Genomic DNA, 16395 nt, shown 5'->3' on the forward strand with positions numbered 1-16395 from the left:
AAAGAAATTTAAAGGAAGTTTGCCCATTTATGGTATTAAAACTGTTTATTTGTTAAGAACAAATTCCGAAGCATGTGCAGACGATCGGTGCGGAACAGTGCGCCACACTAAAAGTACACAGTGGATGCGAAAACAGAAGTAAGCTCGAGTGGATACATGGAGGTGGAGCCTGTAAGGTAGCAATGGAGTTGGTTGATTGACAGCTGAACACTTGTGTAGAGTGGACAGTGGAGGTAGGATTCGTGGGTTTCTGCATGGAGGTAAACAAGATCGAAACAGGACTATGGTGTTGGAAGGGATGGAAATCAAGGAAAAGTCCTGATGTAGGAATAATAAGATGGACTGTGTTACACTTGACAGAAAGTGAATGGTAATCTGTTGAAAAAGAGACAAGAAAAGGAGTTGTGGGATTCGTAAGATGTGTCGGCAAAGATTGGCCTGCATACTTTTTCTTTATTTACCTGTAACTTATGTTCCTTCCTAGGTTGTGAAGCGGGAAATTGCAATAAAAATTCTTTACAACGACCTCATAAATACAGGAACAGAGAGTATTATCTCAATATCGACAAAATAATGATGTGTGTAATCTTAAGATCTGTAAGAATAATGGTTCTGTGGCCTCCTGATACAATTTCCTAGGTGTAGGATTTGGACGCAGATGGAATAGACGATTTACAAGAAAGGATATGGAATGAGTGTCGGTAACTGCTAGGAGGGAGGATGTCGGTGGCAGGAGAGGGGCTGGATTTCAGATATCCACGGACAGGATAGTTTGACACCTTTACTTGGATAGGAAAAAGGTAGGGTAACAAATAGTTCATAAAATACATGATTGACTGACAAATTGTACAGCACAGTAGGTGTTGAAAAACAAGTGTTAAGGGGAGCCGGAGGTGGTCAAATCCAAAAAATTACGATTTTGTTTTGCTACCGAAAATTAATTGGAACATTCCTCTTTAATGTAAACTTTGAATTATTGTCCTACTCGCCCTATAAGTGGAGTTATTACCATTTTCCCCCACGCCTGAAGAGGAAATGCCCGGCCGCTGAATGCATCTAACACCCTCTCGTGACTTCCTGGCGAACTGCTTGGGATTTACTCGGCTTGTTACGCATACAGCGTCTTATGTTACGCCTACAGCGAGTGTGAAAGGGTTGGCTACATTGTTTTCTGTGACAAATATTACCCGTATTCCCATACAGCTTACTCCTGTTTTCCCCAGAATTTCGAACATCTTGCTCCATTTAATATTGTCGTACACTTTTGTTCTGTTTACGATGCCACGTTTTAGTAACCGTGTATATAAGAAGAGGAAGAACGTAGGGAAAAGAAAATTAACACTAATACCAAGTTGCGATACTACAATGAATAAGAGCGCGGAACATGGTCTCTTTGGTGTTTACCGTTTCGAATTAGTTCAATGTTGCGCCTGTTGTTGGTAGTATTATACTTCTTGTGCAAAGCGGGTAATATGCAGTATGTACAAGAATCAGGAGGGAACAATAAAACCAATTTTTCATGACTTAGCACAGCCAGAATTGTTACACGAATGTCTACACCGAAAGACGCAGCATCCTAATGAGAGCGTAAACAATTTGATTTGGAAAGTGATTCCTAAAAGGGTGTTTGTAAGCATAAAAACACTGCACTTTGGCATTTATGATGCAATAGCAACCTACAACCAAGGGAACAGTGTGAAGTGTGAAGTTCTGAAGGCATTAGGATTTACAGCTGGGGTGAACACTGTACGAGCACTAAGAAATATTGACAGAGAAAGGATAAGAGGAGCAGAAAGAAGAGAAAGGCATATGAAGTATGATGGAACAACAGGCCAGAAAAGAAGACAGAAGAGGAAGCTTTTGGAGGATGAAGAAGAAGACCCTGATAATCCATCCTATAGTGCAGGAATGTATTGAGAAACTTTGATAGCCATTTCCCGTAAATTAGAATTTTTCGAATAAAAGGAACATTTTCTCAAAATCCACTCAAGCTAGAGAGATGAAATTTTTATACAGCACTCCTAGTGGTCAAACTTACATTGTAACACAGCCATTTAGCAATATGTTCAGTAGTTTCATTTCAGTTTAATTATAAAGCAATTATTTGTAAAAAATTTGGGTCATTAATAAAAAAAATAATTGGAAGGAAACTAGGAAAGATACTCCAAAATCCCTCTGTCATAACTGCAATACTAAACCACTCTATATGTAAAAAAAATTCAAATTTTTCTATTTGGTAGTTTATTCATAAATGTTCCTCAAACTTAGTGATTTTAATATGGGCAGCATAGGCACCTCCGGCTCCCCTTAAAACAATTAAAATATGAAACTAAATGAAAAGTCCAATAGTCCGCTGTAGCTGTATTTATTTAAGTCGATTAGAGACCCACACAGCCGTTTTCGCATCATTTAAGTTGCATATTGCCGGCCGGTGTGGCCGAGCGGTTCTAGGCGCTTCAGTCTGGAACCGCACGACCGCTACGTCGCAGGTTCGAATCCTGCCTCGGGCATGAGGCCATTTGAACCATTTTTTAAAGTTGGATCTTAAAGTATTGAATGAACAGACTTAAACAGAGAAGAAAATATTACGTAGTTAGTTAGGAAATTAGTTGTGGATCACATACGCCGCACAAAGATCGTGCCACACCGTCCGGCCGTGCCATACATGTATTTAATAATAAGATTTGCAATTTCATACCAAAAGAAGGCCACTTACAAATGCTATGTCATATAGTATAGAGAGTTGATAAAGAATGTCACAAGGTGTGGAGTACAAAAAACTGGTGGAGTTAAGGGTGTGTGAAGAGATGTGGGGAAATAATAAACTGGTACAGGATATTGGTAAGGTGGCGTATTGGAATGCATAAAGTTCAAGAACTGGAGGCAATGGAGAAACTTGGGAAGGCCAAGAGCGCGCAGGTTGGAGGTAATAGTATGGGGTTTTGGACTCCAATCATCCACCATCGAGTACGATGTTTGAATATGTCCACTGTGGACGAGAGTAGAGAAGAGCTGGTGTAGATACTTGAGGTGGTGAGGATAAAAATGCCATGAAAGTAGTGCAGGAGTGTAGGGCCTCAACGATATGGGTCGAGCTGTAGAACTTGGGTTGGTTGTTTACGCGGGTGCTGCAATGTTTCCAGATGGCGATGTGGGTGCAGCTGCTGTTGGCGGTTCTGGCGGGCGCCGGTCTGGCGCACGACGGCGTGCAGAACGCTCTGCACTTCAGCAACGAGTGGGTGGTGAGGCTGGAGGGCGGGCCGCGGGCGGCCGGCGCGCTGGCCCACGAGCTGGGATACGTCTTCCTGGGGGCGGTGAGTCCTAACGCCTGAAGCCTATCCAAAAAGTTCTTTACGATTGATAGCGAGGACAGAAGCTACCTGCAGCTGCAGAAAGCTCCCGAACTTTCCAAAGCTACACTCCACCACCACAACACTTCCTGCTTGCAGTGAGATTCAGTTGCAGTCAGCTTGCTGATAAGTGCGATCGTTGCGCCCTACGACTTTCTGTGTGTGGGGGTTATTATTATTTTATTTCTTCTTACTGTTAATCGTTGTTACTATTATTCGTTATTGCTCCTCAAAACTCACTTTCCTCAATATGCTCCGCTGGATAATAGAGACCAGTATCTGCCCCAGAGAGACAATGGTTCTCAGGCACTCGAAGAGATGACTGCGTATCGGCCAAGGAATGTGTGTGAACTTCAACAAAATCCAGTGGGTGTTGGGAACATTCCAACCGTTCAAGGCGCCTGGCTCAGATGGAATTTTTCCAGCTCTCTTGCAACAGGCAGGAGGAAAGCTTATAAGAGTCCCATGCAGGCTATTCAGGATTAGCTTAGAAGTAGGAATAATTCCCAATGCTTGGAGGGCAGTGAAGGTTATTTACATCCCAAAGCCAGGGAGAACTGACCATACCAAGGCCAAGGATATGAGAATAATCAGTCTCTTCTCCTTCATTCTCAAGTAATTGGAAAAACTGGTTAATGTATACGTTGGGGAGAGGAGACTAAGTAGGGTCCTTCTACACCTGAACCAACACGCATACCAAACAGGTAAATCATGTGACACAGCTTTCCACCAACTTGTTGGGAAGGTGTAAAAAGCACTTCCAGAAGAAGCCCTCTGCATCTTCCTGGATATCGAGGGGGCCTTCAGTAACACGGCTTTCGATTCCATGGTAAGGGCAGCAGAGGTGCGTGACCTGGGGACCAATATACGTAGGTGGACCAGGGCCATGCTTAGTGGAAGGAAGGTAGAGGCTAACATGATGGTAATTAAGACCACTAGAGGCTGCCCACAAGGAGGAGTTTTAATTCCTCTGTTGTGGATTATAGTGGTGAACGAACTCATTGAGGAACTAAATTCCAGACAATACTTCTGCCAATGATATGCAGATGACCTTGTCATAGTAATACTTGGCAAATTCACTGATACAGTCAGGAATAAGGCACAAGGAGGGTTGGACATTGTGCAGAAATGGTGCATTAAACAGGATCAGAGAGTTAATCCTAAGAAGACTGTTGTGGTGCCATTTACGAAGAGACATATTCAGCATGCAAGTTGGAATGTAAAGGTCTTCAATGAAACTCTACCTGTGAAGGGAATAGTGCAATATCCAGGGGTAACCTCGGATGAGAAGCTAACTTCGACCCCTCAAATTAAGAGTATCTGCTCCATGGCTAAAAGTACTTTAGTGAGTATTAGGAGAGCTTGTGGCAAAAACTGGGGCCTAAGCCCCAGCGATATGCACTGGATATACACCACAGTGGTTACACCTAGGATTTCCTATCGGGCCATAGTAGGGTGGAAGAAGGTAGAACAATGTGTTGCTGCTAAGGAGCTTGCTAAGGTGCAGAGATTGGCCTGCTTAGCCATAACGTGCGGAATTAGCAGCACACCAACAGCTGGAATGGAAGCCATGCTGGATATGCCTCCTCTTACCTTTGGGTTAAGATGGAGGCAGCAGCTGGGGCACACAGACTTAAAACTGGGTCTCATTCGGATATCCAGAATCACACACTAACATAGTGAGTGAGGTAAATATAGGTATGGCTGGGGAAATGCCTGCCAACTATATAAAAACTCCAAACTGCTTCGACAAGCTTTACAACATAATAATTGGAAGAAGGGAGCAGTGGGAGAAAACAGTTCGACACTGTACGGAGTACATCGTTTGGTTCACTGATGGGTCGAAAACAGACCAAGGCGTTGGGGCAGGGTTGTACGGGGTTCAGCCAAGACTGGAGAGCATCATCTCTCTAGGGAAACTGGCCTCTGTATTCCAAGCCGAAAATACTGCAATCAGGGCATGCGTGGAGGAGAATATGAGTAGGTGCTACAATGGCCGTAGCATCTACATCTATTCAGACAGCCAGGCAGCCCTGAAATCGTTGGCAGCTCCTGCAACAAAACCTAAGATTGTCGCAGATTGCCACAGGGCTCTGGTGGAACTAGGGGGAAGCAATAGGGTGAACCTAGTGTGGGTCCCTGGCCACTCAGGGATCTGTGGCAACGAACAAGCCGATAGATTGGCTAGGATTAGGGCAACAACTTCATTTATTGGACCGGAACCTGTCTTGACAATCACCAAGGCTATGACCAAATTAGAACTAAGGAACTGGCTTAAGAAACAGCACGTAGTATATTGGACCAGGGTCCATACACAAAAGCATGGTAAGGTAATGACGCCCAAGCCATGTTTTAAAAGAAGCTCTGTAATCCTGGGATTTAACAGGAAAGAGATGAAACTCATGACTGGACTTATGATCAGCCATGAGAACTTCAATAAACACCTACACACTATCGATATAACGGAAGAGGACCGTAAATGTAGGATCTGTGATGAGGGTGAAGAAACTGCAACACACCTAATCTTCGAATGTATGGCATTGGAGAGTAAAAGATACAGAATCTTCGGGACAACTAGACGTGAAGAAATTGTGTCTAACAAAAAACTGGTAGAGGGACTCCTTGCACTATTTAAGAGCACTGGTTGGCTTTACTAGATATACAGGGAGCGATACTGCACAATACACCTAGTTTCTGTGAGGGCAGTAACGGTTCAGACCCAAGCAGTTTTAGCTCTCCTGTTAAAATCGATCAATCAATCAATTATTCGTTATTACTTTTGTTCGTTGTGTGGTACTCAACGATGTCAGCGGGCAGTTTGGCGAAATTTGTAAGTGGAAAATTTCGACGTTGTTCTCTTAGCTAGAGGATTGCCATAAGAGAACAGTCAAAAGAAATGGTTTGCGCTTTACGTGCCTACTTCGAGATGTGGGAAAACAATAAACTGGTACAAGGTATTGGTGCTGTCCGTTAACAAAGTAATCGGCAGAAATGCTGCAGCTTTGAATACAAACAAAAACACTGTTGTGAATATTGAGAAGAAAATGTTCGACAAACGAAACGAATCTGAAGAACCATCGAACCTAAACACCCCTACGGAATAACATCGAATGGATAAGCGAATTACTAACAGTGATTCGTTTCCAGAGGATGTGATTCGTCCTCAAGCTTATGATTATTATCGTAGGGGTGGAACATCCGACACTCAGGAAGTTACCGGTCACACTTAAAGAATCAGGACTTCTTCAGAAGAGACGCATATCCTTCTCCACAGTTTTACAAAACCTAGGCTTTCACTATGGCCATTTCTGTAGCTGTACGCTTTTTATGGAGAGGAAGTTGCATGGCGATGCCGATTTTTGAGGGACATCCGTAGCATAAATATCGACGTAGTGGTGTGGCTTGAGGAAACGTGGGTCAAGTGTGACCATGTTGTCAAACAGGGCGACGCAGGCGACGCAGCTAAAGGAACAATGCTGCTTCTGGCAGCGGTACACCGAAGAGCTGTCAGGAAAGAACCGTTTTGTTACAATTTCTTCGTATAAAGAGACGGAAAATGGCATTGTTGACATAAACTGAGCATAAAGTACTCCACCTCTCAGCAAATGTTGCGGTGAAGTTCTGTAATTGGATTCCACGTTATGTGGTACTTCTGTAAAACCTGAAACTTCTGCAGCAGAAAAATGGTAGAGTGTTTGGCTGTAAGTTTTATGTAAGTTTTAGACAAAATATTTTTGCGTACCATATTCTCTGGAGATGATTGGTTGCCCTGTTTTGTTCCTACTTCGGCATTGAGACTACAATAGACGGACTGCTATCACTTCCAGTGTAGAAACCTGTTGTAGGTGTCGCAGCTCTGATGGAAATAAATTATCACAGGTAGATCGAAGTCCCGATTGCAGTTCTTTCCGAAATACGTTGTGCATTCCCCTCTGACTGATGATGATTGCCGATATAAGTTAAATTTTTATGTCTCATGGCTCTTCTCCGAAAGAGCCCAAAGTTTGTTTTTTCTGCTGCACGAGGATTGCACTACCCAACGAGAAGTGTACTAAACTAAATGTCAACTCAGTGAAGTGGTATGAGTAATATAAGGGATCGTTCTAAAATAAAACTAATCTCTCCATTCACTTCCGATCACATTTTAATTTTACAGCTGAATTGAGCGTTTTGTTAAAAAGTAATCTAGGTGTAAATAGCTACTTATGCTTCCACAGGCCAGTGTCAAGACGATTATAATCAAAATGTTTTATACTATGACGCGGTACAATACCTAGAAGAATTATAATCACCATAACCCTGATAGGTCTGTAAGAGACATACAGCTTCTGAACAATCCACTCATCCCGTCTATTGCTCGCACGAAACGTTTATGGGGGTAAGGAACCGAAAGATTACGAATAGTGTTGAATCTGACCGGGTCGGAGGAATGTGGGACTACCAAGTCGTCATGAAGCGTACGGGGAAGCCCCTTAAAATAACTAACTGGAGAATTACGGAAACTGACGATTCGGCCCGAACCGGACGCGAACTGAGCGCGCATAAGTAAACATTCGAGTAACGAAATGGTGCTTCCAGTTCCGTGGCAAATTTTTCACACAGTAACGAATACATACGGTATGCGGTAGTCCTATAATTCGCCGTGACGGCCAGTTGCCCTTTGCTGCGGAGCGCTTTGTGTCTCTCTGCAATATCATAAAACATACGTACAAGGAACATGTCATCGACACTGCGCACTACAAGATATTTACTATGAGTCAATGCACTCTTAAATTATGATTATCGGAGATTGCACAATACAAAAATTCAATACCTTAAATTCAGGGGATGCCATTTACCGTTTATGCATCAAAAAGTTTTTATTCTGCAACTGCAGTTCCGGTGTTACACTATTTTCAAGCATAAATATTCGTTGTTGTACTCTTGTACGGTTGTGTCTCACTTAATAGCCGTGGAGATAACAGATGTATCACTGATCCAAGAAACGTAACATCCTAACTTGTGCAGCTCACATATCTATATAATATACAGTGATTCATGCAAGCCATTTACTTCAGAAATTTCCTGAACATCCTAAGGGGAGTCAGAACGGATAAATTTTTTTTCGCATTTTCGGATTTTTGTCTCATTATAAAATTTACAATTTTCCGAATAAAATATATAATTGTATCTCACATATAAACAATAATCACTTATAAACTAACATGGGAAGTATTTTATTTTATTTTTTTAAATATAAACTACACCAGTTGAAAATGTTAACATTTTTACGTGCATTACTTCAAGATATAATTAAATCGATAATTTTTTATATAGAGGGCTGTGCATTGCTGTGTTACAAAGGTCATGTCCAGAACAGGATGGGCACCAGATTGAGGAAGTTGAAACAAAGTTAGAGAGAGAAGAAACTTTCTGATGGTAAACCATAAGAGGAAGGCAGAGAGACAAAATGATTGATGAACTACAGCGGTATTATGGGATGGTCATTAGAAATATGTAATACTGAGGATTTGTTGAAAATGAAACAGGCAGTATGGGCTACCTTCTTCCACAGACCGTCAACTGATGAATAACCAGTACACCACCTTTGTCCTCGTGGACCTGATTCACGGAGCAATCCACGCAATGTGCAGTACTAAAACAGTTCATACAGTCATAAACATTCAGTCTCAGCAGCACTCAAGGATATCATAAATCCTATTTACAAAGACCTGGCAAATCTTGAATTACTGAAGAAATGTCTGCATGGTCAGACTCAAAATCCCAATGAGTCGTTCAATAATCTTATATGGACTCTCTTACCAAAAAATGTTTTTGTTGGAATGAAGAGACTAACGTAATTAATCCTGGAGCATACTGCATCAGAAAACTTGAACGGATGGACAAGATCCGCATTAATAAGGCAGAGGATGCAGGACAGTTGGCCACCATGGAGTCCAGAAAGAAGAAAAAACTTGGAAAAAGATCAAGAGGATGATATGCAGTATGGTGCAGGGTGCTTCTGAGTGACTAAAAATTAAAAAAAATAAGCATATATGAAGTGTGTTACAGTCTTTTGTAACTTTAGAAGCCGTTCCTGAAAATTTTTATTTCCTGTTGCATTTTTCCCTAAATCTCAGAAACCACTTCGATTAGATTAGTCAAATTTTCAGTATGTAATAAGATAGATATCCTGATTCTGCTGAACTAAAAGAAGAACATAATGTTATATATAATTGCAATTATTAAGATAACGTACAAAAAAGTACACAAGTTTTAACCGCGTAGTTAAAAACTTGTATTTCCGAAAGCAGTGACTGAAATGCAATTATTGTAGTCCATTAAACTCAGAACCTACAGTTTAATGTCCTGTAAAAGTTTCATGTCAATGGCCCAGTGATCCCTGAAATACAGGGAATCAAAGTCACTAAATTTAACATTGTCGGGATAAGGCACACCAACTCCCCTTAGGACACTGTAATCATGCTTTCATCTAAATGAATTGGAAAAAGTCCTTATAAACGGCTTAAATTCGCTTTTCTTAGCGCTATTAGTTAGAGAGATTTTCGTATCATCTTCGATTTTTTTAAATGCAATTACAATAATTTGTGCTGCTAGTATCCATATCTACATCTACTAAATCGACATCTACTTCGGAAGTCACCTATACCTATGTCACTTGCCCCTTTCCTGTTCCAGACACCTGTGGTTCGAGAGAAGAACGATAGCTGGTCTTCGTGTGGGCTCGAATCTTTCCAATTTAATAATTTAATCTTAATGGTCTTTTCACAAAGTATATGTAGAGGGAAGCAACGTGTGGCTGATTCTTCTGGGAACGTACGCTCAACAGTGAAACTCAACGTTGAGCACAACGCCTCTCTTGCTGCGTCTTTGGCTGAGCATTTCTTCTTCCGAGTTAACTAAATGATCTTGCGCTTCTTTGTATCTTCCCTACAGCCTCTATCAGTCGTACACTATGTGATCAAAAGTATCCAGACACCTGGCTGAAAATGATTTACAAGTTCGTGGGGCCTCCATGCCGGCCGGAGTGCCCATGCGGTTCTAGGCGCTACAGTTTGGAACCGCGAGACCGCTACGGTCGCAGGTTCGAATCCTGCCTCGGGCATGGATGTGTGTGATGTCCTTAGGTTAGTTAGGTTTAAGTAGTTCTAAGTTCTAGGGGACTGATGACCTGAAAAGTGAAGTCCCATAGTGCTCAGAGCCATGTGAACCATTTGGGGCCTCCATCGGTAATGCTGGAATTCAGTATGATATTGGCCCAACCTTAGCCTTGATGACAGCTTCCACTCTCGAAGGCGTACGCTCACTCAGGTGCTGGAAAGTTTCTTGGGGACAGCTTCCACTCTCGAAGGCGTACGTTCACTCAGGTGCTGGAAAGTTTGTTGGGGAATGGCAGCACATTCTTCATGCAGTGCTGCACTGAGGAGAAAAATGTTCAAATGTATGTGAAATCCTATGGGACTTAACTACTAATGTTATCAGTCCCTAAGCTTACACACTACCTAACCTAAATTATCCTAAGGACGAACACACACACCCATGCCCTAGGGAGGATTGGAACCTCCGCCGGGACCAGCCGCACGGTCCATGACGCACTGAGGAGAGGTATCGATGTCGCTCGGAGGGCCTGGGCCGAAGTCGGCGCTCCAAGACATCCCAGAGGAGTTCTATAGGATTCAGGTGAAGACTCTGTGCAGACCAGTCCATTACAGGGATGTTACTGTCGTGTAACCACTCCGCCACAGGCGATGCATTATGAACAGGTACTCGATCGTGTTGAACGATGCAATCGCCATCCCCGAATTGCTCTTCAACAGTGGGAACCGAGAAGGTGCTTAAAACGCCAGTGTAGGCGTGTACTGTGATAGTGCCAAGCAAAACAGCAAGGGGCGCAAGCCTCCTCCATGAAAAACACGTCCACACCATAACACCACCGCCTAAGAATTTTACTGTTGGCTCTACACACGCTGGCAGATGACGTTCGCCGGGCATTCGCCATACCCACACCCTGCCATCTGATCGCCACATTGTGTACCGTGATTCGTGAGTCCAGGTAACGTTTTTCCACTGTTAAGTCGTCCAATGTTTATTCTCCTTACATCAAGCGAGGCATCGTTTTGCGTGATGTGTAGCTCATGAGCAGCCGCTCGACCATGAAATCCATGTTTTCTCACCTCCCGCCTAACTGTCGTAGTACTTGCAGTGGATCCTGATTAAATTTGGAACTACTGTGTGTGATGATCTGGATAGAAGTCTGCCTGTTACACATTACGACCCTCTTCAACTGTCGGCAGTGTGTCCCTTCACGTTTCCACGTCACTATCACATCAGAAACAGTGAACCTACACATGTTTAGGAATGTGGAAATCTCGCGTACAGAGGTATAACATTAGTGACATCAAATCACCTAATCACGTTCGAGGTCCGGGAGTTCCGCGGAGCGCCCCAATATGCTCTCTCACGATTTCTAATTACTATTGAGGTCGCTGGTAGTAAGTGGCAGCACAATGCACTTAATAAGAAAAACTTACGTTTGTGGGGATGTCCGGATACTTTTGATCACATAGTGTAAGTAGTACGGATCATATATCTGTCGTATGTGGTACGGATCCCAGACTGAAGAGCAGTATTAAAGTATTGGTCGAGCGACTGGTTTATAAGCTACTCCTTCTGTTAACGGGCGGCAATTCCTGAAGATTCTAGCAATGAATGTCAGTCTGGCATGTGACACACCTACCATTGGTTCTATATGGTCGCTGCACTTCAAACCGCTTCTACGCATACTCTTTAAAATATTATGGAAGTAACTAATTCTGGTTATTGTAATGTAACCGTGAAATCATCCAGTAAAAGGTCTTTCTGTTTATATATTCGTAATGCATTACATCTGTTTATGTTGAGGATCAATTGACAGCTGACTGCTGTGGCCGGGCAGTTCTAGCCGCTTCAGTCCGGAACCGCGCTGCTGCTACGGTCGCAGGTTCGAATCCTGCTTCAGGCATGGATGTGTGTGATGTCCTTAGGTTAGTTAGGTTTAAATAGTTCTAAGTCTAGGGGACTGATGACCTCAGGTGTTAAGTCCCATAGTGCTTGGAGCCATTTCAACCATTTTCGTCGATTGACAATCTCTGCTCGAAACGTCAATCTTCTGCAGTAGTTTTACAGCGTTCCTATTTCTCTGTATAAAACAGTGTCATCCGACAAAAGTCTCACGGAAATTCTGTCGTTATCTAATACATAATTTGTATTGCAACATATTTTTTTCTCGGCGAGTTCGGTTGAAGAAATGCGGCATCTGCTGCGGGACATCGCTCAATACTCTCACCTGACACAGGTGGTGGCACACTGGACTCTCACACGGGAGGACGGCGGTTCAAACCCAAGTCCGCCCACACTCATTTAGACTTCTCGTGATTTCCCTTAATCGCTTCAGGCAAATGCCGGGATGGCTCCTTTGAAAGGGCTCGACCGACTTCCTTCCCCATGCTTCCCTATCCACTCCCAAAATCATCCAACTAATAAAACAATCAGCCTCTATAGTTTCATGAAGTTCCGACAGGCGGTAGCGCTATACGTAACCTTTAGAATGGCGTCTGTAACGGACGAGCGCTCCAGGTAGAGAGCTAAATGTTGGTACACACATTCACAGGCGCTTGGAGGATATCTACAGAAAAGTGGCAGTGAAAAGAAGCACGGTGAGCCATTAAACTAGGTGAATACTGGGCTGGTCCCCATGTTCCGCCCCAGTTACATGGCTCGCAGACATCTGAACACATTCGCTCTATTCCATGGATCACACTCGATTAACACGCCAAATCCGATTAACGATGGCTGACCCTGTGTAACTGCGGAGCAAGGCTCAAGCGATAGATAGATAGGTAGATAGATTGAACATAGATTATGTTGAAAAAGAGTTTTTTGCAGCCAAAGGGTTGGGGAATTATATGGCGTAATGTAATCCTAAATGAAACCAAACTGCTTTCAGAAAAAAAATGAGTTGCATTAATTATTGTACGTCCCTCGAACATTTCCATACGCCTTTCGACTTTATCTGTTGAAGGTATCATCTATGACAAATTTAGTAGATGCTGTTCTACATATGTGATGGCTTCACTGGTTTTAAAGCTGCTCTTCAGCTTTCATTCTGTCGAACTTAAATTGGACAACACTGAGTATATGAACACACATACTTTCTTAATGAACTGTTTGTAGTTCGTAACGTATGTTCCCATACACAGTACTGTTGCTAGAAAAATTCGATTGACTGAAAGCAGAACATCATCTTTAAAACCAGCAAAGTAACACACTGTAGAGCAGCATCTATCAATTGTACCACTGGCGATGCCTTCCAAAACAAAAAGAGACGAAACAACTATGGCCATGTAAAACTGGTTTTATTCACTTCACGTTCCCGGACCTAAACTGAAAATTATCAACGTAACTGATGCTATAAATTTCAACCGCCCTCCCAGGAATCGAACCATCCATATACGGGTTGTATGTCACCACAATCGTGTCTCGATACGACAGAAGAGGAAGAGTCTCATTCATTAAAGCACTGAAGAGGAAGCTTTATATCTCGTTTATGCTTTGTTAAAGCTGTATCTTCACAAGCTTTTGGGACATTTTATTGATCACGATCAGCGAACGACTTTTCACACTTCGTTCCTCAGGACAAGCACCCATTTGTGTTTGGAGGCTATTAGCCGGCAGTGTCGGTGTTCGATGGTTGCGTTACCCCACAGGCGATAGTGCGGACGCAGCAATAAGCGTGTTCAAGGGCGAGCAGCTCCTCGGAGTGATTGACGCGCACAGCCAGACTGCTCAAATATTGACGGTGTCCGCGTACAGAGAGCGACAGCTGACGAGCCACGCCGCTACACCTTGCAGCGCGTAAACGCACGTGGAGGGGAGCGCTGCTCACGCAAATTCCGATGTTTGCACAGATGGGACGTGGAGATGCGTCCTCGGTCACCGATAACACTCTTATAAGGCGATAAGCCAGAGCGGATCCACCACCGTACTCGCAGCTCACTCGCGAGAATGCCTGGAAAGATTCCACGATCTTTGTCGTAACTCGGATTGTACCATATTTCCGTGCCGCTCGACGAAGAATGTAAAGACGGCTATACAGGGTGGCTCATTGATAGTGACCGGGCCAAATATCGCACGAAATAAGCATCAAACGAAAAAACTACAAAGAACGAAACTTGTCTAGCTTGAAGGGAGAAACCAGATGCCGCTATGTTTGGCCTGCCAGATGGCGCTGCCACATGTCAAACGGATATCAAGTGCGTTTTTTTTAAAATACGAACCCCCATTTTTTTATTACATATTCGTGTAGTACGTAAAGAAATATGAATGTTTTAGTTGGACCACTTTTTTCGCTTTGTGGTAGATGGCGCTGTAATAGTCACAAACGTATAAGTATGTGGTATCACGTAACATTCCGCCAGTGCGGACGGTATTTGCTTCGTGATACATTACCCGTGTTAAAATGGTCCGTTTACCAATTGCGGAAAAGGTCGATATCGTGTTGATGTATGGCTATTGTGATCAAAATGCCCAACGCGCGTGCGTTATGTATGCTGCTCGGTATCCTGGACGACATCATCCAAATGTCCGGACCGTTCGCCGGATAATTACGTTATTTAAAGAAACAGGAAGTGTCCAGCCACATGTCAAACGTCAACCACGACCTGCAACAAATGATGATGCCCAAGTATGTGTTTTAGCTGCTGTCTCGGCTAATCCGCACATCAGTAGCAGACAAATTGCGCGAGAATCGGGAATCTCTAAAACGTCGGTGTTAAGAATGCTATATCAACATCGATTGCACCCGTACCATATTTCTATGCACCATGAATTGCATGGCGACGACTTTGAACGTTGTGTACATTTCTGCCACTGGGCACAAGAGAAATTACGGGACGATGACAGATTTTTTGCGCGTGTTCTATTTAGCGACGAAGCGTCATTCACCAACAGCGGTAACCTAAACCGGCATAATATGCAATATTGGGCAACGGAAAATCCACGACGGCTGCCACAAGTGGAACATCAGCGACCTTGGCGGGTTCATGTATGGTGCGGCATTATGGGAGGAAGGATAATTGGCCCCCACTTTATCGATGGCAATCTAAATGGTGCAATGTATGCTGATTTCCTACGTAATGTTTTACCGATGTTACTACAAGATGTTTTACTGCATGACAGAATGACGATGTACTTCCAACATGATGGATGTCCGGCACATAGCTCGCGTGCAGTTGAAGCGGTATTGAATAGCATATTTCATGACAGATGAATTGGTCATAGAAACGCTATACCATGGCACGTTCACCGGATCTGACGTCCCCGGAATTCTTTCTGTGGGGAAAGTTGAAGGATATTTACTTTCGTGATCCACCGACAACGCCTGACAACATGCGTCAGCGCATTGTCAATGCATGTGCGAACATTACGGGAGGCAAACTACTCTCTGTTGAGAGTAATGTCGTCCACGTATTGCTAAATGCATTGAGGTGAGCATTTATTGCATTAATGTGGTATTTACAGGTAATCACGCTGTAACAGCATGCGTTCTCAGAAATGATAAGTTCACAAAGGTACATGTATCACGTTGGAACAACAGAAATAAAATATTCAAACGTACCTACGTTCTGTAGTTTAATTTAAGAAACCTACCTGTTACCAACTGTTCGCCTAAAATTGTTAGCCATATGTTTGTGACTATTACAGCGCCATCTATCACAAAGCGAAAAAAGTGGTCCAACTAAAACATTCGTATTTCTTTACGTACTACTCGAACATGTAATTAAAATTGGGGGTTCCTATTTTAAAAAACGCAGTTGATATCCGTTTGACCTATGGCAGCACCATCTAGCGGGCCAACTATAGCGCCATCTGGTTTCCCCCTTCAAGCTAGACAAGTTTCGTTCTTTGTTGTTTTTTTCGTTTGGTGCTTATTTCTTGAGATATTTGGCCCGGTCAAGGTCAGTGGACCACCCTGTATAACAGTGCGATATCTTACCAGACACTAGCC

The 16395-nt window shown here is 43.1% G+C and overlaps 1 protein-coding gene across 2 annotated transcripts in view; it reads left to right on the top strand.

The window, feature by feature from the left end:
• The window catches only part of LOC126094600 (neuroendocrine convertase 1-like), a 484920-nt gene that overhangs the window by 110755 nt on the left and 357770 nt on the right, over positions 1 to 16395 (top strand). For both annotated transcript variants that reach the window (XM_049909072.1, XM_049909073.1), the window contains exon 2: positions 3144 to 3314. In XM_049909072.1, the coding sequence (XP_049765029.1) occupies positions 3144 to 3314 (171 nt within the window). The remainder of the gene's footprint in view (positions 1 to 3143; positions 3315 to 16395) is intronic.

This window comes from Schistocerca cancellata, chromosome 8 (genome assembly GCF_023864275.1).
Source record: "Schistocerca cancellata isolate TAMUIC-IGC-003103 chromosome 8, iqSchCanc2.1, whole genome shotgun sequence".
Classification (NCBI taxonomy): Eukaryota; Metazoa; Arthropoda; class Insecta; order Orthoptera; family Acrididae; genus Schistocerca; species Schistocerca cancellata.